Raw genomic sequence first — 27,825 nt, forward strand, 5'->3', positions numbered from 1 at the left:
TGCTTTGACTTTGGAACAAGTTAAACATTCCCCAACATATGTTGCAACGTCTGTCTTCAAATTAGGCCACCAATAATGCGTCTTAAGATCTTGGTACATCTTTCCAACTCCAGGATGTATCGAATATCTTGTCTTATGTGCCTCGTTCAATATCAACTTCCTTAATCCACCCAACTTCGGTACCCAAATACGATTTGCAAAATATCGAATTCCATCTTCCCGCATAACGAGTTGCTTCTCATACTTCTTCATTATTTCATTTCCTATATTTTCTTTAGTAAGTGCTTCTCGTTGAACTTCTTTGATTTGTGAGTTGAGATTCATGCGAATTTTTATATTCATTGCTCGAACTCGAATTGGTTCTCGTTCCTTTCTGCTTAAAGCATCAGCCACCACATTCGCCTTCCCGGGATGATAACGAATTTCACAATCATAGTCGTTTATTAACTCGACCCACCTACGTTGCCTCATGTTCAATTGTTTCTGATCAAAAATATGTTGAAGGCTTTTATGATCAGTAAACACAGTGAATTTAACCCCATACAAGTAGTGTCTCCACATCTTCAATGCAAACACGACTGCTCCTAATTCTAGATCATGCGTCGTATAATTTCGCTCGTGAATCTTCAATTGTCGGGATGCAAATGCAATAACTTTCTTTCGTTGCATAAGAACACAACCAAAACCTTGTCGCGAAGCGTCACAATATATTTCAAAATCATCGTTCCCTTCTGGTAACGATAATATAGGCGCCGTAGTTAACTTCTTCTTCAGTATTTGAAATGCGTTCTCCTGCTCCGAGGTCCATTCATATTTCTTTCCTTTTTGTGTTAACGCTGTCAATGGCTTAGCTATTCGGGAAAAATCTTGAATAAACCTTCTATAATAACCGGCTAAACCCAAAAATTGACGTATCTGCGTTGGTGTCTTAGGAGTCTCCCATTTTTCAATAGCTTCAGTTTTTGCTGGATCAACCTGAATTCCTTCGCTATTAACAACGTGACCAAGAAATTGCACTTCTTTCAACCAGAAAGCACACTTAGAAAATTTAGCATAAAGTTGTTCTTTTCTTAACAACTCCAGTATCAACCTTAAATGCTCTTCATGCTCTTGCTCACTCTTGGAATAGATAAGAATATCATCAATGAAAACGATAACAAACTTATCTAAATACGGACTACAAACTCGATTCATGAGGTCCATGAATACAGCTGGCGCATTCGTCAATCCAAACGGCATAACCAAAAATTCATAATGACCATAACGTGTCCGAAAAGCAGTTTTCGGAATATCCTCTTCTTTGACGCGTAGTTGATGATAGCCCGATCTTAAGTCGATTTTTGAATAAACACATGATCCTTGCAATTGATCAAATAAGTCATCAATTCTCGGTAGTGGATATCGATTCTTGATAGTTAACTTATTTAATTCACGATAGTCTATACACATCCTAAAAGATCCATCTTTCTTCTTAACAAACAAAATTGGAGCTCCCCACGGTGAAGTACTCGGTCGTATGAATCCACGGTCCAGTAATTCTTTTAACTGACTTTGAAGTTCTTTTAACTCGGACGGTGCAAGTCTATATGGAGCACGAGCCACTGGTGCAGCTCCTGGTACTAAATCTATTTGAAATTCTACCGATCTAAATGGAGGTAATCCCGGCAACTCTTCCGGAAAAACTTCAGGAAAATCTCTTGCCACAGGCACGTCGTTGATACACTTTTCTTTCTTTTCGACTTTATTAACATGTGCTAAAATAGCGTAACATCCCTTTTCTAAACACTTCTTGGCTTTCAAACAGCTAATGAGTTTTAGCTTTGAATTACCCTTCTCTCCATAAATCATCACCGGCATTTTATCCTTACCAGGAATACGAATTGCCTTCTTGGCACAAACAACTTCCGCTCCTACTTTGGACATCCAGTCCATGCCGACTATTACATCAAAACTTCCTAATTCTACGGGTATCAAATCAATCTTAAATGTTTCTCCGGCTAAATTTATCTTACAATCACGACAAATTTTATCGGCTTTAATTAGTTTACCATTAGCTAACTCAATCATGTACTTAGCATCTAGAGGTAATGATGAACAATTCAATTTAGTGTAAAAATTTATACACACGTAACTTCTATCGGCGCCAGTATCAAATAAAATAGATGCTGATAAGTTATTAATGGTAAACGTACCCGTAACAAGCTCCGGGTCTTCTCGTGCCTCTCTAGCATTAATAACAAACGCTCTTCCACGTGCAGGTCCGCCATTCTGATTCGGGCACTGACTCTTATAGTGACCTTGTTTTCCACAACCAAAACAAGTAATGGTAGCCAAAGCAGTTCTATTTGCGTTGGTGGCAGGAGTCTTGTTGCCATTTGTAACGAGAGCCTTACAATCTTCCGCAAGATGACCTTGTCGATTACACTTGGTGCATAACACACTACAGTAACCAAAGTGATGTTTGTGGCAACGGTTGCATAAAGGATTTTGTCCTTTATAACCAAAGCTTAAACCACTACCCGCACCTTGCGTGTTTTCTTGTTTCTTAAAAGATTGTTGTTGGTTACCTCGATCATAATTTCCATTCCACTTTCTTTTGTTACCTGATACCTTCACATCAGTATTGGATACTTTCTTATCCATGATGACCTGATCCATTAGCTCGTTTGCCATGGTTATAGCTTCATGAATTGTCTTAGGTTTCGACGCCGTAACGTTTGCCTTGACCTTGCTGGGCAAACCACCTTTATACATTTCAATCTTCCGTGCTTCGGTTGGAACCAATTCAGGACATAGTAAAACTAATTCCATGAATCGCTGGTTGTAGTTGGTGATTTCAGTACCAACCACCTTCAAACTTCGTAACTCATCTTCTAACTTAATAACCTCATTCCTTGGACAATACTCGGTGATTATCATTGCTTTGAATTCTTCCCATGGAGTATCATAAGCTACATCTCCTCCTACCGCCTTCACATAATTCTTCCACCATGTGAGTGCACTATCTTGTAAAGTGCACGATGCAAACTTGGTCATGTCTTTTTCATCACAACCGCTGATTTTGAACACCGTCTCCATCTTTTCTATCCATCGGGTTAAACCGATAGGTCCTTCCGTTCCACTGAATGATGAAGGTTTGCAAGCTTGAAACGTCTTGTAGGAACATCCTACACGAGGATTTGGATTAACTGCAGTAGCTCTTGCAGCTTCGACCCATAGCATTCTATCGTTGACTCGCTGGTTGATGAAGTTCTCGACTTCTTGTTCCGTCATTCGGTTCAATCGCGCCATTTCCCTAATGAAAGAAAATAATTATTCACATGGATTATTATAGATGTAGTGTGTATTTATAGTACATTATAGCTTGTTAATAATATGAACCAGGTATTATTATAAAAGCCTTTTCTTCTTATTAGCGTTTTATAATTATATCTTGGGTAGTACCTACCCGTTAATGTTCATACTTAATAGCTTAGTACAGAATCAATTACTACAATCTAAATAATACTTAACCATGGAAAATTATTGCATTTCATACTTCAATATTTTACATATGCTTATCTTACATCGAACATTAAGCAAACCACACTATTAATATTATACAAAACATTATTCGGTTCCATGGTTTGACACAGCAGCGCATCGTTTGATCTATTTTCTAGGACGTTTAGACACAAAGATTTGCTTAACGCTTATCCTAACTGTCTGCCTATATTTTGGCTGTGGGACTGAAGAACTGGATGCCGGGACAGAACGAATAGGAATAGCGGGGATAGGGGTGGTAGTGTTGAGTGGAATTGGTGCCACATCATTCTCATTAAACTCGGGATTTGGATTTTCTAATTCATTAGCCTTTCGTTTCTTTCCTAGTTCGAACTCGTCTTTTGTAATTTCCTGTATTTCTTCCTCGGGTTCACTTTCCTCCTCGGGTTCACTTTCCTCCTCGGGTTCACTTTCCTCCTCGGGTTCACTTTCCTCCTCGGGTTCATCCGGAATTTGTGAGTCTTCCCCAAGGATATCATTTTCGTCATCGGACAGGTTAATGACTGGAACGCCATCTGAAGATTCTGATTCGGAGTCGTTGATTGTGATAACAATTTTTGAGCTCGACATCTATCACACAACAACTAACCCATTAGTACTTATATAATATTTACATATAAATTTTAACCAACAGTGATAAGCAATGGTTTTTTTTTTAAATCAGACCCGGTCAAAGTCCAGACTTACTAATGTATCCTAACGACTTATCAGTTAGACACACTAATGCAGACCTGGTTCGCTAAGACCAACGCTCTGATACCACATGTCATAACCCGTCCTTAACCATAAGAACGTGTTAGATAACGTATGATTTCATTGCGAGGTATTGACCTCTATATGCGACATTTTTAAAAAGGAAAACTGCATATATTATACATTACAAACCAAACCATTATTTTTGTTACAAGCTTTAGACAATAAAAAGATGATTATCGTTTAGCGATAATCTTCGACTTACAAACTTTACAAATGATAATAACAACACGATTTCTAGCATATTTTACAACACACGTCCTCGGATATGCAGTTTTATTTTTGACACAAATATGAGTACGCATGATCCTGCTTAGATTCAACATAATGCAGCGGAAGCTTTAATTATCACCTGAGAATAAACATGTTTAAAAACGTCAACATAAAGTTGGTGAGATATAGGTTTAGTGCGCAGCAATATATATATATAGACCACAAGATTTCGTATATAAACAGTTTAATAAAAATATTCTAAGTGGTTGAGCACTTGGTAACCATACTTAACATTTAATCACGTCGCATATTCCCTTTAATATGAAATCTTACTACACCGTACCAAGTGTAGTCACAAAACGAAGTACTGTGCAACCGTTGAATACTGGTCGTCCAGTCCGGTTGGGGTTGTCAGGCCCGATAGATCTATCAACAGGATTCGCGTTTACAATACCGCTGTAAATATTAGTTACCAAGCTACAGGGAAGTATGCCAGTGGTACAACTCAACGTAGAATATATTTTTCAGTTACTTGTGTCCATAACGTAAAACATAAAATACATGTATTCTCATCCCGAAATATTTAGAGTTTAAAAGTGGGACTATATACTCACTCTTGTCTTGATGATATAAATAATTTGACTCGGTCTTCCGGTTGATATCACAAACCTATCCATATATAATATATCAATATGTTTTCATTTTAAAACAAACGTTATATATATATACTTGTTATACTTTTAATACTTTGAATAATTCCTTAGTCCGTAGTTAGCAGTCCGATGTTAGTAATTCAATTTTAATGGTTCATTTTTAGATGTTTAATATACCCGCAATGAAATAAATAAAACCCCCAACGAAATAAATAAAAACCCATCGTATATGTATTGGTCGAGATTAATCTTGACCCATGGTACCGGTGTTGTCAAATGACGTGTTGCGTACAATCATGGGATCTTATGATTAATCTTCTCGTGTTGTTTACGGGTGATCCTGAACCATATAAAATTGAATTATAAGTACATATATATAAAATATCATGTTATCTTAGAAATATGTGATTTATATCATTTTTTCCAATTGATCCCGTAGTTGAAATGATCTAGGATAACCAATTTTGTTTCGGTCATAGTTTCTTCGTTACAAATCCGTTTTCGTTGATTCAAATTGCCATCTTCTTGGATCGAGTTCTTCTTTAAGACTATGAACTGTAAATACCTTGGTTTGTATTCAAAATCATACGGCATAAGTGAAACATTAGTGAAACATATGAAGTTAAACATTTTTGTTACAACAAAATCATTTAATGACCATTTTTCTAAAAATACTTATACTTTGAAAAACCAAGTTTTACCTTGTTAAATTAGCATATACATAAGTTATATTACAGGTCTTGAAGTATTTTAAAAGTTAAGTTAGAAGGATCTATTTAGTTTGCAAACAAGTTTGAAAACATTCAAACTATGTTCTTGTTGTTAAACTTTTGTACCACAAAATAAGATAGCTATATATATATGAATTGAATAAGGTTATGAACATAGATTCTACCTCAAGTTCCTTGGATAAGTTTGCTGTAAAAGAGGAGTAAGAAGCTAGAATCAAAAGGGTGATAGAAGTGGATGAAAGATTGGAAGTAAGTTGGTGTTCTTGGAAGGTTTTCTTGAAGTGTTTTTGTATGGTTTTCTTATGGTGTTTTAGTAGTGTTTTTGAAGCTAGATCTTCATAGATGTGAGCTGAGATGATTAAGGGGTTTAAGGGTTATGGAAGAGTGTGTGTTTTGCTAGAAAAATGGAAGAGAAAGTTGAATCAAAGTGATGATACATGAGGCTCCTTAAAAACGTGTTCTTAAGGTAGACATGGACAAAATTTAGTTTGTTATCTTATGTAATTAGTCAATAAGCTTCCAAAAGTAATTACCTTATACATAAGGCATTGAATAAGGGCTGGTTGGTGGTGATTTGATGTGTATATACCAATAGTAAATACGTATAGAAGCTAGGTATGATACGAGTACAAATACTCTAGATATACGTATAGAAATTTTGTGAAAAATGGAATGAGGATTCAAATATAGCTATCTTTTGTGAATACACTTATATGGTTTTATGTATTTAAGTCTTTAAAAGTAATTAAATACATTACTTATACAATATATGTATAAACATTATATGTCTTAAGTATTTATGTCAAATAACGTTACGTATAGTTATCGTTTTGAAAACTTAAGTTAGTAGTTTCAAAATACACATATAACTTGTTGTTATTAATACAAAATGAGATATTAAAACATTTATTAATCATGTTAAATATGTATATATACATTTATATACACAAACGTATAATTATCATATATTGTATAGTTCGTGATATCATCGGTCAAACTAGACGGTCAAACGTTGTGTAAAACTCTTTTCGGAAATATAAGTCTCGACAATTTGGATTGCTTATCATGTTGGCAAGGTTTAATTTATGTAAATATTAATCTCATAAGTATAGAACGATCGGAAAAGTGCGGGTCGTTACAGTCCCTCGAGTTTAAAAGCGGGTGCGTGAATTTACCAAACGAATTATTTTAAAACGCTAGAGTAAACGAGAGATATTATAATTAAATGATGGAATTATTGAAAACACTACCCAACGGAAGGTACGAATGTAGATGACGAAAGATTATTTAAAAAAAAAAGACGGGCGTTAAAATGAATTAACGGAAAAATGCGGGATGTTACAAATTTTGTCTAAAACAAAAGCTTATAATCTTATATACATTTTACAAAATAAAAATCTAAGTTTCATAACTTATGGTTTTATTAAAGTAAAGATTCAAGTTCCATAACTTAGGATTTAACTTAAGAACACTAGATCTAGACTTTTTAGTCTAGGATCTTCAAGATCTAACTGAGATCTAAGTTCTACAACTTAAGATCTTGTTTATTTAATTTACTTTCAAGATTATAGCTTAATATTACTATTAGAACTCATGTATGTGTCGGATCTAAGATCTTGATGTAACTTTGGTTAATCAAGCTACTTACAACCCTTAAATGAGTTGTGATGTTTATCTTAGACATACACTAGTGTTATGATGGTTAAAACTTTGTTAAGGTGATGCAAACACATCAACGAGTTGTACACTTGAAGCTACAAGCATCAAGGATGAGAACCGTGATGAGCATCAAACACCAAGAACCCACCAGAACACTTTTCTTACTGTTTTCTGGATCTGATCAGGCTACTGGGCTACTGGAGAAGTTGATTTCCAGATTTTTTGGTTCGAGTAGATGACTTTTCGTTTAAGACTCATCTTAATCCGACTTACGGTTTAGGATTTATAGCCTTCCGAAAGTCACTACGCCCTTTTAAAGTTGTGCTGAAATTTCTGACCTACTCGCACTTAAACCGTCGCCACGGTCAAACGAAGACGAGTTTGGTTCTGAAAATTTTTCAGTAGTTAAAGGACTCACATACGGAGCCATAGCCACTAACTACGCATCTTTTTGATTTATATAGAGGTCGTAGCAGCTGAACGAAGTCAGCCTTTGTTTCGATCTCTATTCTTGATTGAAAACTTACTTTACTTTTTACTTATGTTGTTGAATGATGATGATACTTAAGACCTAATTTACATACTTTTAAACCTTTGGGAATGATTTACTGACTTAGTAACTTTTGACTTAGGTTGAGGACCTTTCGGACCAACTACTTGCTTACTTATCTCGTACCGACTTTACTACTTTTCACTGTGAGTTATAGCATCCCTTTTTACTTTAACTATTTTGGGAACTGAGAATACATGCGCTTTTTATATTTTACATACTAGGCACGAGTACTTAAACTTTATATATGTGTGGGTTATACAACGGCATAAACTTTCCCCTTAGCTCGGTAACGTTTAGTCATTGGTCTTTGAACCGGTGAACGCGAATCTTAGATATGGATCCATAGGGTTTGACATCCCCACTCGGGCTAGTAGCGCTAGTATTTAACGGGTGTTTAATACTTCATAAACTTACGCACTCGCCAAGTGTACTTTTAGGGGGTGATATTACGTTAAATTAGTTACCAAGTGCCCACGGTTGAACATATACTTTTCATACTGTTTTGAAATACGAAATCTCGTGGCCTACCTTACATTACTGTTATACTTAAACTATAGCTCACCAACATTTGTGTTGACATTTTTAAGCATGTTTTCTCAGGTGCTTAGAGGTTTGATGCTTCCACTGTAGTAGTCTTGCTATGTAGACTCCCGCTGCTCTTGTTAGAGATGTCTTTGCATGAAACATTTACCTTGCATTAACAAACTATGTTACTTTTGAACAATGATTTGTAATGACCTTCGGGTCTCGTACTTATGTTAATTGCTTCTATTCGTAGAAGCCTACTATCGGTTGTAAAACTTTTGATGTTGGTTATGACGTCACCCTTTCTTATGAATGCAAACTTATTTTAAAACAGCATATAGTGTTTGACCTTGTAATGATCCTGTTGTTGATGATCCGTACACGTTAATTTTGTACGGGGCGTCACAACAGACATTTAACTGGTCCTGAAATTATTCATGAAAAAACTAAAAAGATCGTCCAGATTAAGCAACAATTAGAAACTTCCCGCAGCCGACAAAAGAGCTATGCTGATAAACATCGGAAGGATATAGAATTCCAAGTTGGAGATAAAGTCATTTTGAAAGTATCCCCTTGGAAAGGAGTCGTCCGCTTCGGTAAACGAAGTAAACTCAGTCCATGATATGTTGGACCTTTCACAATCACTCAAAGAGTTGGTCCCGTGGCGTACCGATTAGAACTACCAACTGAACTTATCCAAGTACATGATGTGTTTCATGTCTCGAATCTTAAAAGGTGTCTTGCTGATGACACACTTGTTATTCCTTTGGATGATATCCGCATTGATGAGCAAATGCACTTTGTTGAAGAACCTATAGAAATCATGAATGAAGACGTCAAACAAACGCGTAAAAGCAACATACCTATCGTTAAAGTCCGTTAGAATTCGCGTAGAGGCCCTGAATATACATGGGAATGCAAAGACCAAATGATACGGAAATATCCCCATCTCTTCTCAAACGCTGATGCATCCGAGAAGTCTACCTAAAACTTCGGGACGAAGTTTCTAATAACGGGGAGGTACTATAACGACCCTCAATTTTCTATTCTATATTTTTCCGATATTAAATGCCCAAACAATATAATTAAAACTTAATGATTAAACTTTAATCAACAATTGTTAAGTATTAAGAATTATAAAACATATTAATTAACTTTGTACAATAATTGACAAGTTAATAAAAGATGGAAATAATAAGCTAATTAACTTCCATGAACAAAATGTAAAACTCTAAAACTTGTAGCCTTTAAACATTTAAACTTGAACATACAAGGAGCCATTTAAACCAAACAAATGTACAAGGTCTAAAATGAAAAATTTCCACCTCCTTTCTCTTAACCCTAGCCGTGGCCTAGGGAAGTCAAAAAGACCATTTTGCCCTTGCAAAAATCGGCCAAGATCACCACCACCTTAAACCCTAACTTGTTCCCTAAGCACTCCTAACTAAACTCTAATTCTAGATCCTTCTTACCTTAAGTATAAAAGGAGAGGCATGCTAACCTTTTTTCTCATCCCATTCTCATAATCTCTTAAGCAAATCACAAAGCAATCTCCCTCTCTCCCTCTCTTTTGGCTCACGGTCAAAAACACCACCACCACCATTAGGTTTTTAACAAAACCGAATACCACCATCACCACTTCAAAGTTTTGGTTATTTGCTTCTTGATTCCGGGTAATCTTCAAGTGATCTTCAACGTGTTCTTCATGATCTTCAAAGTGTTCTTGAGTATTCGAGTGCTTGGATCTTCATCTTCAAGTTTTCTTCTTTTTCTTTTTGTTAATCTTCATCATACATCATCAAGGTATAACCCTAGATCCAAATCTTTTAAATTCTATCTTTCGATTCATGTTTATATTCATAATCATATTCATTCTTGATTCTTAATATTCATATTGTTCATGTAAATATATATATATATATATATATATATATATATATATATATATATATATATATATATATATATATATATATATATATATATATATATATATATATATATATATATATATATATAAGCATATACATTTACACGACTTTAAAAAAAGGAAATTTTGTTGAATCTTAAAAACCCTAAAGATTTATCAAAGTTTATGTTAACGTTTAAAATGGTAACAAATATATATACATATACGGCTCATATATATATATATATATATATATATATATATATATATATATATATATATATATATATATATATAAAATTGTTGTATATATATATATATATATATATATACATACGGATATATTTAAATAAAATATATATAGCCTATATATATACATATATACACGATTCATATACATATATACATATTAAATACTTAAACCCTAATTTACTACCTAAACCCTAAACCTAAATACACCACTAAACCATAATCATTAATACTACTTTAATTAATTAAACCTAATTAATTAATACTACTACTTACTACTTAACTCTAACTACTAATACTACTTAACTACTAAACCCTAATATTACTAATCACTTACTTAATACTACTTATACTACTACTAACACTTATAATGTACTACTTATATTATAATACTTATATTATAAGATTATAACATACACGATAATGTGTGATTACTGGAACGTCAACGCTACTAAAGGCCTAGGGTGATCCTTGGTACCATTATGGGATGCTTGTGGATCTCGAATGTCAAGACTTAGATTCTGGTCAAGAAATCCTGGGCCAACCGGTAACAATAGATCATTCAAGTGACTCGGCGATGGCATAGATGTTTGGGTATGGTACACAATATCAAACACGACTATAGTAATCATATACTCACTAAGTGAACAACACCTAGTCACTTACACACTTAATAAGTGGTGGACTTATTAAGGACAACTCACTAGTGTTCAACACTAACTTACTAAACATGGAAACTTACTAAAAATGGAAACTTACTAAGAATGGAAACTTAGTAAAACGAACTACACTTAAACACTTGCATACTTAAATTTAAACTTGGGCAAACATTTAACTACTCTTAAATGTCATTAGGTTGACTTTCTGCTCACATTCATCCAACTCTTCTATTCCAAGTAATAACCAACTCTTCTCCTAGTTACTAAGGTGAACTTCATAGCCCCACTTTATATTGTGCACAAATTATTTAACTTATTGGGGTGAGACACATGCTACTTTTAATATTTACAACTTAGACACAAGTACCAACCATTAAACTGTGCTATACCTGACTATGTCCTGCAAGTCCCCACTGTGATATTTTTAATGGCTTTTACATAACGCATGCTTAGTTATTGGGGGTAGGCCTATCGGGAGTAACGTCCCTGATACATTTGACCAAGTCATTGTATTACTTAATAATGATTCAAACTGACAAGGACAATACAACTTGTCATGGGGCTAACTTTGAAACTGTTTAGTCTAAATATCACAAACTTGGCACTACTTTTAAATCCCTGCGAGATCTACTTTTATAAATAAAAATCTTGTGGTCTAAACAACGGTTAACTATTTTGTTAAACCTATGAACTTCACTCAACCTTTTTGGTTTACACTTTAGCATGTTTTGTCACAGGTTATGATTGAACAGCTTGCTTTTATCTATGTGATGCTACTTGGACTCTAGGACGTGAAGAAAGAGTCACATTTATTATTTATGTATTTATGAAAATTTTCATTCTTGTAATTTAAATTCTTGTAACGACATTCTATTTCATTCCGCTGCGTACTCAATAAAGTTTGTTTTTATCATATAGTGTCGTTCTTATTTATATAATATGTTGGTATTTTTGATATTAATGTCACATTCACCCAGACCGTAACTGGGGGTGTGATAACAAGATGAGGAGAATCCTGTAATTTTGTGCGGGGATAAGGGTATGTTTCGTCGCCTTAGGTTAGTGTAATTAACATCTGATTTGACTAATTCTAACTCCCTTTTTATTCTTGCATGTTGTAGAAATGTCTTTGAAGAGCGCCATTAAGTCTCAGGGAACCAAGGAAATGACTGTTGCTGCTATGGCGATGTCTACCGTTATTAGGGAAAAGTGGTCCTCCCACTTTCTTTGGTGTAATTGAGTTTGGCAGCGAACCACAGGTGGATCTGATTTGGAAATTGATCCTATTTATAAGGATGTCTATGAAGATGAAACTTTGTATTCTATTGCTCATGACAGTAGCAGAGCAAGGTTGGCGCAATGCCATCTAGCGAATGGAAATCGAAAGAGGAAAGATTAATCTGACGCTTCCTCTCTAAAGAAGCGGAAGGTTGTTCTTGGTTTCGTTGATGAAGATACATATGAGGATTTTGGTGATGGTTTTGATTCCTGTGAAAAAGTAGGTGTAAGACCCGAATATTTATTTTGTATACTTGTTTATAAAAGACATATGAGATCGGGCTTCGTTTAATATTTATATGGAATTAATATGCAAAGGAATCTAGTTCAGCTGTATTGCGCGCCGCGCAGGGTTGGGGCGCGCCGCGCCGATTGCTGCTGACAGAACCCTCTTTATTTTTAATTGCTTTAATGAGGGGTAAAAGGGTAAAATCACATGGGGCCGGATTTTTGAGGCTTATGAGCTAGTTTGGATCAGTTTTGGATCCCATTCACATCCACTCATCATCTTCATCCATTCTTAGAGAGAGAGAGAGGCTTAGAGAGAGATTGAAGGTTTTGGTGAGGAAGAAGCTCGAATCGTTCAAAGTCTCGGGTTTTAAAGTTGTTCTCCTCGTTCCTAGCTACGTTGTGGTGGTATTGGTAAGCTCAAACTCCGAATTTCATTTGTTTAACTTGATATTCAATTTAGGGTTTTGAGTTAATTTGTTGAGTAACCCACTTAGGTGATGAAATGGGTTTATGGTGACTAGTTATTCTTGTCACTTGGCGGGTTTTGGGTTGGATGACGTTTTGGCCTTGATTAGGCTTTGGTTTGGAGTTTAATCACTTGGATTAGTGATTATGGAAGTATTGGAACCCATTTAGGGTAATTTGGGTGACTAATTGTGACTTTGGGTCAAATTAGGTTTTGGTGGTAATTATGACCCGATTGGCGAATTAATGAGGTTTATAAACTTAAAATGGATTAAGTTGAAGTATTAAACCGAGTTAAATGTGTTTTGGTGTCAAACTTGTAAAGGATGAGATTTTGACCTTTATGGGTCAAAATTAGGGTTTAAGTGTCAAAATGGGTATGACACGTGTTTAACACTTGAGTTCGGGTTTATTTAGCATATTATGACCATTCTCACTTGTGTTAGTGATTATTGGTTACTTCGGATACGGTTTGTGCTTGGAAGTGCATTTGGGTCGAAATTGCACTAAGGGTCGAATTGGGTGGTTTGTAAATCCATCCTAATTGTGTTGTGATATTTGTGATAATGGAATAGGTACTTTCCATTGACGAGTTGCGGATTACTTGGAAGCTTTCTTCAAGACTTCAAGGTGAGTGATAATATCCTATGTGCATATGTATGTGTAGGATGGGTGCGGGTCGGGTGAAGTGATTCTCGGTTATAGAGCTCACTTCACATATAGGTGGACTTGATGGACTTGTGTATAAGTCCAATTGGCACGGTTGTGCGTTTTGGTTGACCATCTTTGGCGAGGTGCACATTTTGTGTGCACATTATCACACATGGTTGTGATTTGGTTGTTATAACCCTAATGGCGAAGGGTTGATATGGTTGTGTTGTGGATGACCCCGATGTGGTGGATTTTATAAACCCGTGACCGTGGGCTTTAGTAATGAGAAATAAATCTCGGGTAGTGCGGATTCATGGTGACTCGGGTTGTTCGGTCACCTTATTGAGGTAGTGGATCTCGGGTAGTGCGGATTCACGATGACTCGGGTTGTTCGGTCATCTTATGGTTGAGAAGTGAATTTCGGGTTGTGCGAATTCACAAGGCTCGGGTTGTTCGGCCAATGTTCGTGTGATTGAGGTTAAGGGGTTAACCTTGTGTATTATTATTATTGTATTATATTAATGTGTTGTTGTGTTGTAGCTAACCCTCCGGGTGTAGCTATTTGGTGATGTTTACTTTGTCGTTGGTGGACTATCTTTTGTGTTGTATCTTTAGCTCGTTGCTTAGATCGTACGGTATGCTCAGTGTAGATGCTTTATACTTGGATGCTTCGGTATGCGGTATTTGTTTTGTGTGGCGTATTCATTTTATACATATATATGTATGTAGTATATTATCATTCACTAAGCGTTAGCTTACCCTCTCGTTGTTGACTCTTTTTATAGATTGCATGCTGATGGTGGCTCGGGTAAGTGCGAGGATTAGAGGACTTGCATAGTTTGCGTAGAAGGCTTGCTTTTGGATTTATTAGGATTGGGTAGCGTATCCCCAATCGCCATGCTCGGCTTTGTTTTGTATTAGAAGTCGTATGGTCGAAAATTGTAATTTGGTACTTAAAGGGTAATTTGGGTCAATGTGGGCCCCGCTTCGTAAACTAAATTTTATTAATGGAACGCGCTAGTTTTTATATATTGAACATGCGGTTAAAAGCGTTTTGTCTAAATACGTCGGGAACAAGTCAAACATTTTCGCATTTAAAGACTTTCCGGACAGTCAGGTTTGGCGCGCCGCGCGGCCTATATGGCGCGCCGCGCCAGGTGGCAGTTCAGCAAAATTTTTTTATTTTTATTAATTTTACACGGTTAAATCGCGGGTTGGTTTGGGTTGTTACAAGTGGTATCAGAGCATGGTCTAAGGGATTTAGGTGACTTGAGATAGGTGCCTAGACTTAGACTTTTGTGTGCGCGTAATTTGTTGCGGGACTTGTAGGATTACGGGTCAGGAACGGGTTTAGTTAGTGCCTTGTTTATAGGTCGACTAACGTTTATATTAGTAATGCGGATATTATTAATATATTATTTGTGTTGTGGTGTAATTCTCGCGTGTGCTTCTATCGCGTAGAATTTTGTTTGTGTTTGTTTATAGCATCGAGCGAGGCGGTCGTTGTACTAACGAGTCGATGCGGCGTGCGTGCGTAATAAGAACTTGCAGACCTTATTACGGGTGCAAATCGTGTCTAACAAGTGATGTACGACGAGTGTTTAGCAAGATGGGAGGGTGTTGTGCGTGTCGTTTTATACGTGCGTGGACTAATCGTTTTGCATTCTTTAGAATGACGACGCGAAACGAGACCGAGACGAACGACACGGAATTTAACGCTAGAGTTACGGCCGCCGTTGCGGAGCAAATGAGGGCGTTTCGAGAAGAAATGGATGGGAAGTATTCTGAATTCCAAAATAGGGGTGAAATGGAGCGTTGTCTTAAGAGCTTCATGAGGACTAAACCCCCTATGTATGATGGGAAACCGGATCCTTTGGTGAGTACGACTTGGGTTTCGGATGTCGAAGGGTGTTTTCGTACTATGGAATGCCCACCCGAGAAAAAGACGAGACTCGCTACTAGTTTGTTGCGAGGTAGGGCGAAGGATTGGTTGGATGGCAAGATTGATCTTGTCGGTGGTGAGACGTTTATGGCATTATCATGGGACGAATTTAAGGAGGAATTCTTCGAGGAGTTCCGAACTTCAGCCGATTTATCGAAATTGCGTTGTGAGTTGCGAAATTTGCAACAGGGTTCTATGGACTTGAATACTTTAAAGACGACTTTTATGTCGAAGGCTCGTTTTTGCCCGGAATATTTGGGGAACGATCGTTTGTTGATGGAGGATTTCTATCGAACTTTGAGAGATGACTTGAAAAGCAAAATTAGCCGGGGTTACGCGAAGTCGTTTGCGGAGTTATTTGCGGTGGCTAGAGGTTTCGAGTCTTATACGCGATCAAAAAAGGCCGAACCTTCAAGTGAGAGAAGGGTTATTTCTTATGGTGCTCCGAGTAAGAGGACTAAGGGTCCGAGTGCGAGTACGAGTAATGTGGTAAAGGGCGCGGTGGATTCTCGTGCGCCTAGGTGTTTCAATTATGGCGTTAGGGGTCACAAGTTGTGGGAATGCACAATGCCGAGAAGTGATGACGGAATGTGCTACTATTGTCATAAAGAGGGACATCGCAAGCCGGATTGTCCCGAGTTGGCGGCGGCGAATGCCGCAAGGAGACGTTGAGGTACGTTTCGTTTTAATAAATATGTCTTTTGAATATTTATTTATGTGGCGTTTAGGTTCGGATTTTTTAGATGCATTGTGTTGTGCATGTTATTGTTAAGGGTGACGTTCCTAATGGAAGTACCCTGTGACGATGTTTGATTTTTGGGACGAAGGGCGTAAGACTTGGTGCAACCAAGCATTCCTTAGTATTTGGGAAATGTTACTACCAAGCCACGGAAATGGATTTGGTGTTCGATTGTTAAGCGCGTGTTCGCTTCTGTGTTGAAGTGATGAACCATGGGGTTCGTCGGGTGATTGGAACCTTTGAGATCGAGTGTTTAAAATCTTGACGTATGTTGGTAATGGAGTCTTTATGACGCGACATTAGGTGCCTCTTTTATACCTACTAGCGTGGTGTCGACTCCGATTGTGTTGTGGTTACATTGTACTTAGGGTCCCGGGAGAAACCCTTAGGTACATGAGTGACTAAGTGAAACTTGACAAACTAAAGCAATTGGATAATTGCGAGGGTATGGTTTGTGTAATCGTGCTACACTTTTCGTTCGAAGTGTTTAAGGATTGATTGAAATCCTTTGTATGCTCAAGGTTGGAGCAAGGTGTAGTGATGGGTCGTGTGTACCCAATCGTCGGTAAAGTCTACCTTTGGTAGCATTGTACGGTTGTACGAGTTGTGAGATAGGAACGTGGTTCCAAGTGGGGGAGTCGCACTCCCGCACGAGGAAGTTTTAGTGTGATATTTTGGATGATGCTTTTGGTAGATCCGGAAATTTTTGTCGAGACCTAGTTTTGGTCGATTTGTGGTAGGGTACGATTTCGGATAAATTGTACTTATGGTTTGGATTGGAATTACCACCGAGGTGGTAAGGTGGTAAATCTCATTGAGAGATAATGGACGTGTTTGGTGAGCAAGGTGAAATCCTTCGGTTAAGGAAGGTGTGTGTCGGGTTCTCTTTTGGAGAATTCTTGTTGGGTACCTATGCTTGATATAGGTGGTTCTTGCTCGATTATGGTATGTGATTGATGAAGCATGACTTTCGGAGTCCGCTGACTTCATCATGGGATTGACGATTAATGAAGCATGATCTTCGGGTCCGCTGACTTCATTATGGTATGGTTGATTGATGGAGCATGATCTTTAGTTTCCGCTGACTTCATCATGGGAGTACGTGATTGATGGAGCATGATCTTTAGGGTCCGCTGACTTCGTCATGAGCGTGGTGTTGAGATCGGTGAAGCATGATCTTCGGGTCCGCTGACTTCATCCGGTATTGAGATTGGTGGAGCATGACCTTCGGGGTCCGCTGACTTCATCAAGAGAGTTGTGTTGTGGGACGTGAATATCGGGTTGTTCGTATTCACAATATTTCGGGTAGTACGATTGTCCCTGTTGGTTGGGCTCATAGTTTGAGGTAGTGAATGTCGGGTAGTTCGGATTCACTAAGGCTCGGGTTGTATGGCCATCCTCGGTTACACTATGTGGCAGTGGTAGTGAATATCGGTTTGCGCGTATTCACGATGACTCGGGTTGTGCGGTCATTCTGTTGTGAGATATATGGATTGGGTTGGTGGATTTCGGGTTGTGCAAATTCACTAAGGTTCGGGTTGTTTCGACCATCCTCCATATGTGTTTTGGCTCGGGTTGTTTCGGCCATATTGAGTTGTGATCTATTGGCTGTTTTATACACCGATGGTGGGGTCATGAGGACCGTGTGGTTTGATCTATTGGTTGTTTTATACGCCGGTAGTGGGGTCGTGAGGACCATGTTGTGTGATTAGTGATGCGATAGCCGTGTTTCGCTCACATGTTGTCACGGGTGTGACGAGAGTTGATTTTGTACACCTTCGGGTTTAGCATTGCCATAGTCGTTTTGGACGCTATCGGTTTCTAACCGTTGGATTATGATGTTACAGTAGTGGCGTATTGGTCGTATAGCGCACTACAAAGGATGTCTAGTGATTGGTGTTATTCTTCAAGGATTCGTTTGGTTCGGTCTTCATCGTTTCGGATTGTTGACTTTAGGTTGAGACTTGGTTGCTTTTAGCGTTGTACTCGGTAATAGTACACTAAGGAATTAATATCTCGGTATGAGATTGGTTGGGTTTTTTCCCAGTGTTAGGGAATGAGCATGGTGTTAGTGCTCGGATTGTGGATTTGATAAATCGCGGGTGACGATTTAGTTGTGGAAGGCGATTCGTTGGGAAAAATTGCTTAGGAAAGTCGGATTGGACTTATGTTGAGGACCGTAAAGTGGAGTCCGTTTGGCCAAGTGATGAGGATCACGAGGACGTGATCGAGTTTAAGTAGGGGAGAGTTGTAAGACCCGAATATTTATTTTGTATACTTGTTTATAAAAGACATATGAGATCGGGCTTCGTTTAATATTTATATGGAATTAATATGCAAAGGAATCTGGTTCAGCTGTGTTGCGCGCCGCGCAGGGTTGGGGCGCGCCGCGCCGATTGCTGCTGACAGAACCCTCTTTATTTTTAATTTCTTTAATGAGGGGTAAAAGGGTAAAATCACATGGGGCCGGATTTGTGAGGCTTATGAGCTAGTTTGGATCAGTTTTGGATCCCATTCACATCCACTCATCATCTTCATCCATTCTTAGAGAGAGAGAGAGAGAGAGGCTTAGAGAGAGATTGAAGGTTTTGGTGAGGAAGAAGCTCGAATCGTTCAAAGTCTCGGGTTTTAAAGTTGTTCTCCTCGTTCCTAGCTACGTTGTGGTGGTATTGGTAAGCTCAAACTCCGAATTTCATTTGTTTAACTTGATATTCAATTTAGGGTTTTGAGTTAATTTGTTGAGTAACCCACTTAGGTGATGAAATGGGTTTATGGTGACTAGTTATTCTTGTCACTTGGCGGGTTTTGGGTTGGATGACGTTTTGGCCTTGATTAGGCTTTGGTTTGGAGTTTAATCACTTGGATTAGTGATTATGGAAGTATTGGAACCCATTTAGGGTAATTTGGGTGACTAATTGTGACTTTGGGTCAAATTAGGTTTTGGTGGTAATTATGACCCGATTGGCGAATTAATGAGGTTTATAAACTTAAAATGGATTAAGTTGAAGTATTAAACCGAGTTAAATGTGTTTTGGTGTCAAACTTGTAAAGGATGAGATTTTGACCTTTATGGGTCAAAATTAGGGTTTAAGTGTCAAAATGGGTATGACACGTGTTTAACACTTGAGTTCGAGTTTATTTAGCATATTATGACCATTCTCACTTGTGTTAGTGATTATTGGTTACTTCGGATACGGTTTGTGCTTGGAAGTGCATTTGGGTCGAAATTGCACTAAGGGTCGAATTGGGTGGTTTGTAAATCCATCCTAATTGTGTTGTGATATTTGTGATAATGGAATAGGTACTTTCCATTGACGAGTTGCGGATTACTTGGAAGCTTTCTTCAAGACTTCAAGGTGAGTGATAATATCCTATGTGCATATGTATGTGTAGGATGGGTGCGGGTCGGGTGAAGTGATTCTCGGTTATAGAGCTCACTTCACATATAGGTGGACTTGATGGACTTGTGTATAAGTCCAATTGGCACGGTTGTGCGTTTTGGTTGACCATCTTTGGCGAGGTGCACATTTTGTGTGCACATTATCACACATGGTTGTGATTTGGTTGTTATAACCCTAATGGCGAAGGGTTGATATGGTTGTGTTGTGGATGACCCCGATGTGGTGGATTTTATAATCCCGTGACCGTGGGCTTTAGTAATGAGAAATGAATCTCGGGTAGTGCGGATTCATGGTGACTCGGGTTGTTCGGTCACCTTATTGAGGTAGTGGATCTCGGGTAGTGCGGATTCACGATGACTCGGGTTGTTCGGTCATCTTATGGTTGAGAAGTGAATTTTGGGTTGTGCGAATTCACAAGGCTCGGGTTGTTCGGCCAATGTTCGTGTGATTGAGGTTAAGGGGTTAACCTTGTGTATTATTATTATTGTATTATATTAATGTGTTGTTGTGTTGTAGCTAACCCTCCGGGTGTAGCTATTTGGCGATGTTTACTTTGTCGTTGGTGGACTATCTTTTGTGTTGTATCTTTAGCTCGTTGCTTAGATCGTACGGTATGCTTAGTGTAGATGCTTTATACTTGGATGCTTCGGTATGCGGTATTTGTTTTGTGTGGCGTATTCATTTTATACATATATATGTATGTAGTATATTATCATTCACTAAGCGTTAGCTTACCCTCTCGTTGTTGACTCTTTTTATAGATTGCATGCTGATGGTGGCTCGGGTAAGCGCGAGGATTAGAGGACTTGCATAGTTTGCGTAGAAGGCTTGCTTTTGGATTTATTAGGATTGGGTAGCGTATCCCCAATCGCCATGCTCGGCTTTGTTTTGTATTAGAAGTCGTATGGTCGAAAATTGTATTTTGGTACTTAAAGGGTAATTTGGGTCAATGTGGGCCCCGCTTCGTAAACTAAATTTTATTAATGGAACGCGCTAGTTTTTATATATTGAACATGCGTTTAAAAGCGTTTTGTCTAAATACGTCGGGAACAAGTCAAACATTTTCGTATTTAAAGACTTTCCGGACAGTCAGGTTTGGCGCGCCGCGCGGCCTATATGGCGCGCCGCGCCAGGTGGCAGTTCAGCAAATTTTTTTTATTTTGTAATTTTACACGGTTAAATCGCGGGTTGGTTTGGGTTGTTACAGTAGGTGCAATGCTTCTTTTGGTATTATCTTCTTTCCTTCTCCGTATGCTCTTACATACTTATTATTTTCCTTTTTACCTTGTATTTTCCTTTGCCCTTCTTTACCGAAATCACTTATCTGGTCGATCATTATGGGATCATCGGTGGTCTTGTTCCCAATATTCTAGAGGCTTCCCTTGTCGCTGATGTTCATTTAATCGTAAACTATCAGTCTTTGGTTCTGAATCATGCTCCTATTTCTCAACTGAAGAAGTGTGCCCACGATGTAGAGGAGCTTAGGTGATTGTGTGCTATTAAAGGTGATCGTGTGAAGCAACTCTAGTAACAGGTTTTGATGGCTCCTGGTTATGAAGAAGAGCTGAAGTTTGGTTGATGAGAATTCAAAGTTAAAAGATAGGGTTGGGGAATTGATCGTGCAATATGATGTGTTGAAGTCTGATTATGCTCATGTAATTTTCCAGGTTATCCCTCATGTCTTGCAAGTGTCTTGTTAACAGTGCAGACTTGAATACCCTTTTGGAAGTAATAATATTGGTAGCTAGGCAAGGCGAACGGAGCAAGTTAATCGAGGATTTTTCAGTTCATGGTAAGGTTGACCTAAATGATCATTCTGAGTATACTGATCAAAGGCAGGCTATGATGGATGCCGCTTGCGATAATCTTGAATAAGTCGAGTTTCATTATGTTCGAGAGGTTCGAAAGTTGTTGTAGGAAATAAAAATTCATAGCAGGTTCGTTAACTGTTGGATCGCCTTGATTTTTGGACTGTAGGTGATTTACAGGTAGATCTAGTTACTCTAAGAATTTGAAATTGATCGGACCATTAGATTAGTAGTTTTTATTTTTTGAAGGTGGTGATCGTTATGGAAACTCATTAGGGTTTTGATTGTGGAACAAAATTAGAAAGTTCATTGAATTCGTCTGCTATTGGATCCATCTGAAGTGTTTACTGGTAATGATACACATACAGATCTAATTGTGGTAAAAATTTGAGGCTGATCAGATTGTTGGATAAAATTTTTTGATTTCGAGATGATCTCTTCAGGTTTTAATGTTGCGAGTGCGAGATGATTTTGTCTCTAAAATTTCGAGTGATACGAGCTGAATAACTTGGGATGTTGGTGTGTTACAGAAGCTTACGGGAAAAGTATTGAGTTAGTGGCAGTTGGGCAATTCATGGGAGTTGTGGAGATAGTTGCGCGACGTGTTTCTCCAACTCTTGCAAGGTTAGTGCGTTGATTACGGGCACTAGATACTCAGGTACTTATTTTACTCTTCGATGGCAAATAAATTTGCAACTAATTGAGTGATACGAAACATATTATTCTCCGAAAGCATCTTGTAGTTGGTTTGGATTTGTTGCCTTTCATACAAGGGTATTTTTGTATCCCTTCCCCTTATTCGGAGGTAATTGATATGTCCTTCGTTGGGATTCCTTTCAAGCAAGAATCCTTGTTCAAAGTGATAAATTTGACTTGTATGTCGTATATTTGTTTTCATTATACCATGGTATGTATACCTACTAAGGTGGGTTTATTTACCTTTCCTTTCTTGTAGGTTTTTTTTTATTTGTGATCACGGGTAAAGACATTGTCTCGTTATCCGGTGTGATGGCATTCCATTATAATGGAATTTATAGCTTTCTGAAGCATGGATTTTTATATCTCTTGCTTTGGAGATTATGAGAACATAGCTTGTGCGGATCATAAATAAAATGCGTCTATTGAACCCTCTTAGTAACGTAATACATAACACTTGACAATTGTTAAGCCATTTTGTCAGTATGTGTCTGTACCATACTACCATATAACCATTAGGTTCTAGACGCCATAAATTTATTTTGTATCTTGCATCTTGATGCTTGGTACTAGTACTCTATATGGTGCCGGTTGTATGTCCGAAGCATGAAATGATCTCGGACCTCGGATTTTGATGATGTGTTATATGAAATAATTCATCAAAAATTATAGTTAGATGATGAACGGCTCATAAATTAGAATCCAAATTATATCAATGATAATCGTAAATGAGTATACCTCATGGGTGCATTTGTACCACAATCGAAATAATACCTTTCCACTCATTTTTTTCTTGTTCATCATAAAGAAGTGAACATCCAACTGAAGTTGAGAAGTGGTTTTTCAAGTTTGTGCATCTCAAGCCACAATGTAAGAGATTGTCACCGATTAATTGATATTTTCCTTTGTTAATTAGTGTCGGTTGGTTACCCATTAAAACAATGTTAGGAGCTGGGATGCATTTTTTTAAAAAAATAGTAATTTTTTTAATCAGACTTTCAAAAATGGAAACCGTATCAAAATCGTTTGAAAAATGGTAAAACCGAACTTCCAAAGTTCGGTTTTGGTCAAACCCGAAGTTTGGAAGTTCGGTTTTGATATTTTATTCATTTGGTCCGTTGAATTGGTGACTGGATAGGGGACGTGGCAAAACCGAAGTTTGAAACTTCGGTTTTGCTTTAACTTCCAACTACCCCCATTTACTGCGTTTTTATCCCCATAAATACATATAATCCGTAAAAATTAAAACTGGCGAATAAAAAAAGAACACGTGGAAACCGAAGTTTGAAACTTCGGTTTTGGTATCTGTATAAATCCGAAGTCTGTAACTTCGGTTCTCACACACAAAACACATCCACAGCACAAAAAAAAAATTCGAAAACCCTTTGATTTTTAACAAAAAAAATGGCTCAACCGAACCAAGTACGTGCTAGATCGGAGCCGGTTGATAGTTCTTTATTGTTTTTACAAGCCGAAAGGAATCATAGATCGTATGCGGTATTTACAAAGAAGCTTGACGATGAGAAGTTGATCAAACCAAGAAGAGCTGATATGAGCTTTTGGCAGAATATTTCACGGCTACCAAACGAAAGAATTGATGAGCGGGTGCAGGTGTATCTCGATAATGTGGGTTTGGGTTTAGTTTGTAAATTGGGTAAACAAAGACTGGATTGGTCACTTGTTACTGCTATGATTGAAAGATGGCGCCCGGAGACGCATACGTTTCATTTACCGATTGGTACAAAATCATTACCTAATATATATAATAATTATTTATTTTAATATATATTATTATATATTTGTAATATATATCATTAATTTAGTCAAGTATATAATATATATAAGTATAGATATATGTGTATATAATATATATAAATATAGATATATGTATATATAAATATATAATATTCGATAATTGTTTAAAATAGTATTTAGTCAAGTATATAATATTAGATAATTGTTTAATATATATATATATATATATATATAAATATATATATATATGTATATATATATATATATGTATATATATATATATATATATATATATATATATATATATATATATATATATATATATATATATATATATATGGGCAGGATCAATGGGGAAGTAACCAATTGGGGGGAAGCGGGGGGAAGCAAAAAAAAAAAATTTCGTTTTTTTTGGAATTTTTTTTTCCGGCATCAAGATCACACGAAAATATGAACATTTAGAAGAGACACTTCGTGATGAATGTTATTATTTAGGCGGGAAAACGATAAACAAAAAAAACATTCAAGATAATATTGTTCGTGAAGAATATGAACGTTTTTTTTTCATGTTTTGTGAAGTAAAATTTAGCCCGATTTAGAGTTTAGGGTTTAGGGTTTAGGATTTGATGTTTTAGGTTTATTAAACCGTTCGTGTTAAAAACTCAATCTAACTCCTAAATCTAAACCCTAAATCTAAACCCAAAACCCTAAATTTCTAAACCCTAATATCTAAACCCTATAAACTCTAATATCTAAACCCTAATATCTAAACCCCAATAGCTAAAACCTCAACATAAGCTCGAAAAACACGATAATTGTTATATATTACTTCTTCGAGCGTTTTCCCGCCAAAATAAAAACATTTATCACAAAGTGTCTCTACTAAATGTTCATATTTTCATCCCATCTATAATGTTCGTGAACAAAGTTTTTTCAAAAAACGAAAAAAAAAAAGTTTTTTGCTCCCCCCCGATTGGTTACTTCCCTCTTGATCTTACCACTATATATATATATATATATATATATATATATATATATATATATATATATATATATATATATATATATATATATATATATATATATATATCCGAATACTATATATAATCCATATTAATATTTGTAGGTGAAGCAACCGTAACGTTGCAAGACGTTCAGGTTTTATTTGGTTTACCAATAGACGGGGATGTATTCTCCGGTATTTGGTATGAAACGAATGATAGCAATTGGATACCGTTTGTTGTTACCTACTTAGGGATCGCCCCTCAGGCTATTGGTGATAGGGGTATACATAGAGGGAGGATATTAATTTCTGTTTTAATGACGGAGTTGGAAGAAGATGTTGGAGACACTATCGAGTTTCACTAACAGCGGGCTAGAGTATATATTTTAGCAATGATGGGTGGCGTTCTATTTTATGATTCTAATGCGTATGATGTCCCTTTGAGTTTCTTGCATACCATCCTAGACTTGAGTCCAGCTAATCGTATTAGTTGGGGTAGTGCGGTTCTCGCACATCGTTATAGAAATTTGTGTAAAGCGGCCACAAACTCTGAAGCCAAGGCCATTAATGGTTCGCTACTTTTAGTACAACAGTGGGTGTATGAACGAATTCCATCCCTCGCGCCAATTCTAAAAAATGATGTACGAAAGATTCCAGAGGGCTTGACACCGAACCAGATTCCACTTATTCCAGCACCCTATGGTTCTAGGTAAGAGATCATTGTAACTGTAAAACTTTAGTTATTGTAACTATATTCATTTGTATGTGTTATTCATATGTAGGTGGCATGGTAAACGGACTAACAAAAATACGCCAGCACATGTATTGTCTACAGTTCGCTCCCTACTTTCGGCGTTAACGCCTAGACAGGTAACATTTATTTGGTGTGAAATCATAGAAGCTATGTTAAAGTCAAAACATTTAGTAAGTATTATAATATGTTGATGCAGTTTATATGGCAACCCTATGATGTTTTGTTATTCGCCCGACTACCCGAGCAGTGTGCAGTTGACAGACCCTTATGGTCATACCGTGGGGCTATTATATTATGGGCTACTATTGAGACACATCTACCCGATCGGTCTGTAGGCAGTTTAGATGGGGTCAGCCAATTCAAGGCGTTGAACACTTGCTTCCCGCTCAGACGCATCATCATTTGCACAAAACAAACCTTTGCATGAAAAGAAGTGTTGATATGAGGACTAGTGCCCCCAGGCCACGTACATCGCACAATGGATTGACCGAGTCAACCGTATATTTGTTGGTAGAGATGGTGGGGGTGTTAGTAGGGATTACTATGACTGGTACAAGGCTTGCACTGTTGTGCACATTACAGATCCAGGAACCGACGAGGGTACCAACACATATCCTAATTGGGCAAGGACTACCAATGTCTATGTAAGTTAACAAATGTGTGATATTTTAATTATTTATAAACAATAACCTCACGATCGATAATATTGGTTTACTTTTAACTATATACAGGAGGAAGGGCTTTGGAGGATGCAAGATATGGCATTTGCACAAATGCAACCAAACAGTCAACCTAACCCGCAAGCATTTTATGACATGCCACATAACCTACTTTTATACGCGCATCACCAACAGCCAGGTGCTCCATTTGAATACTATCCGTCATAAAACTTTGAGTTCCCGGCTTATGATTACGGTGATCAGGCGCATTATCATGATCCTCGCCAAACCTATCCTAACCCTCAAGACACATACAGTACCCCTCGAAACACATACACTACCCATCAAAACGTCTACAATACCCATCTAAACGTCTTCAACAGTCCTTCAAACATATACAATACCCCGTTGAACACGCATCTTGGATCATCCTCTCGGACCCCTGAAGAAACATATAATGGATCTTCCTCTCGGTCCCCTATCCGACCATATGTAGGTGCCTCGTCCTCTCGAAGCCCTCTTAACGTGAGTGTTTCTGATTACCAACTTGAGGATGAGCCTGTCGAGGATTTAACCACGGGCGATGATGAAAACCGGCAACAAGTACCGCGGAGGAGTCAAAGGCAAACACAACCAACAAGGTGTGGAACCGGTCATCACCTACGATATATACGTGGGGGACATCATGGTCATTGATTAGTTGTATTTAATTATATTGGTTGTAATGTTTATCTTTTGAACTTTTTTTAATAAATCGGTTGCGTTTGTGATATACATTTAGTATCGTTTTTAAACAAATCTAACAACTAGTTTGATTTAAATAACAATAATAACATATAACAATAGATTATTTAAAACAACAATAACAATAGTTTATTTTAAACAACAACAACAACAACAACACAATTCTCTACGTAGATCCACCGTCTTTAAAGAACACCTTAATTAACGCCTTGCGTGTAATGTTAAGGATTTTAACCTTCACACTAGGGCAAA

General features: G+C 37.3%; 1 protein-coding gene across 1 annotated transcript; it reads left to right on the plus strand.

Moving 5' to 3' along the window:
- Positions 1-24,062: 24,062 nt before the first annotated feature.
- LOC139860003 (serine/threonine-protein phosphatase 7 long form homolog) lies at positions 24,063-25,781 on the plus strand. Its single transcript, XM_071848775.1, has 2 exons — positions 24,063-24,396; positions 25,540-25,781. The coding sequence occupies exons 1-2, from the start codon at positions 24,063-24,065 to the stop codon at positions 25,779-25,781; spliced, it is 576 nt and encodes a 191-aa protein (XP_071704876.1).
- The last annotated feature ends 2,044 nt before the right edge of the window (positions 25,782-27,825 follow it).

This window comes from Rutidosis leptorrhynchoides, chromosome 7 (assembly GCF_046630445.1).
Source record: "Rutidosis leptorrhynchoides isolate AG116_Rl617_1_P2 chromosome 7, CSIRO_AGI_Rlap_v1, whole genome shotgun sequence".
Lineage (NCBI taxonomy): Eukaryota > Viridiplantae > Streptophyta > Magnoliopsida > Asterales > Asteraceae > Rutidosis > Rutidosis leptorrhynchoides.

Bases quoted from the DNA above. Each gene is read 5' to 3' on its own strand.
- LOC139860003 (XM_071848775.1), top strand. From the start codon at position 24,063: ATGGCTCAACCGAACCAAGTACGTGCTAGATCGGAGCCGGTTGATAGT. The intron at 24,397-25,539 runs GTACAAAATCAT...TAATATTTGTAG, and splicing joins TACGTTTCATTTACCGATTG to GTGAAGCAACCGTAACGTTG.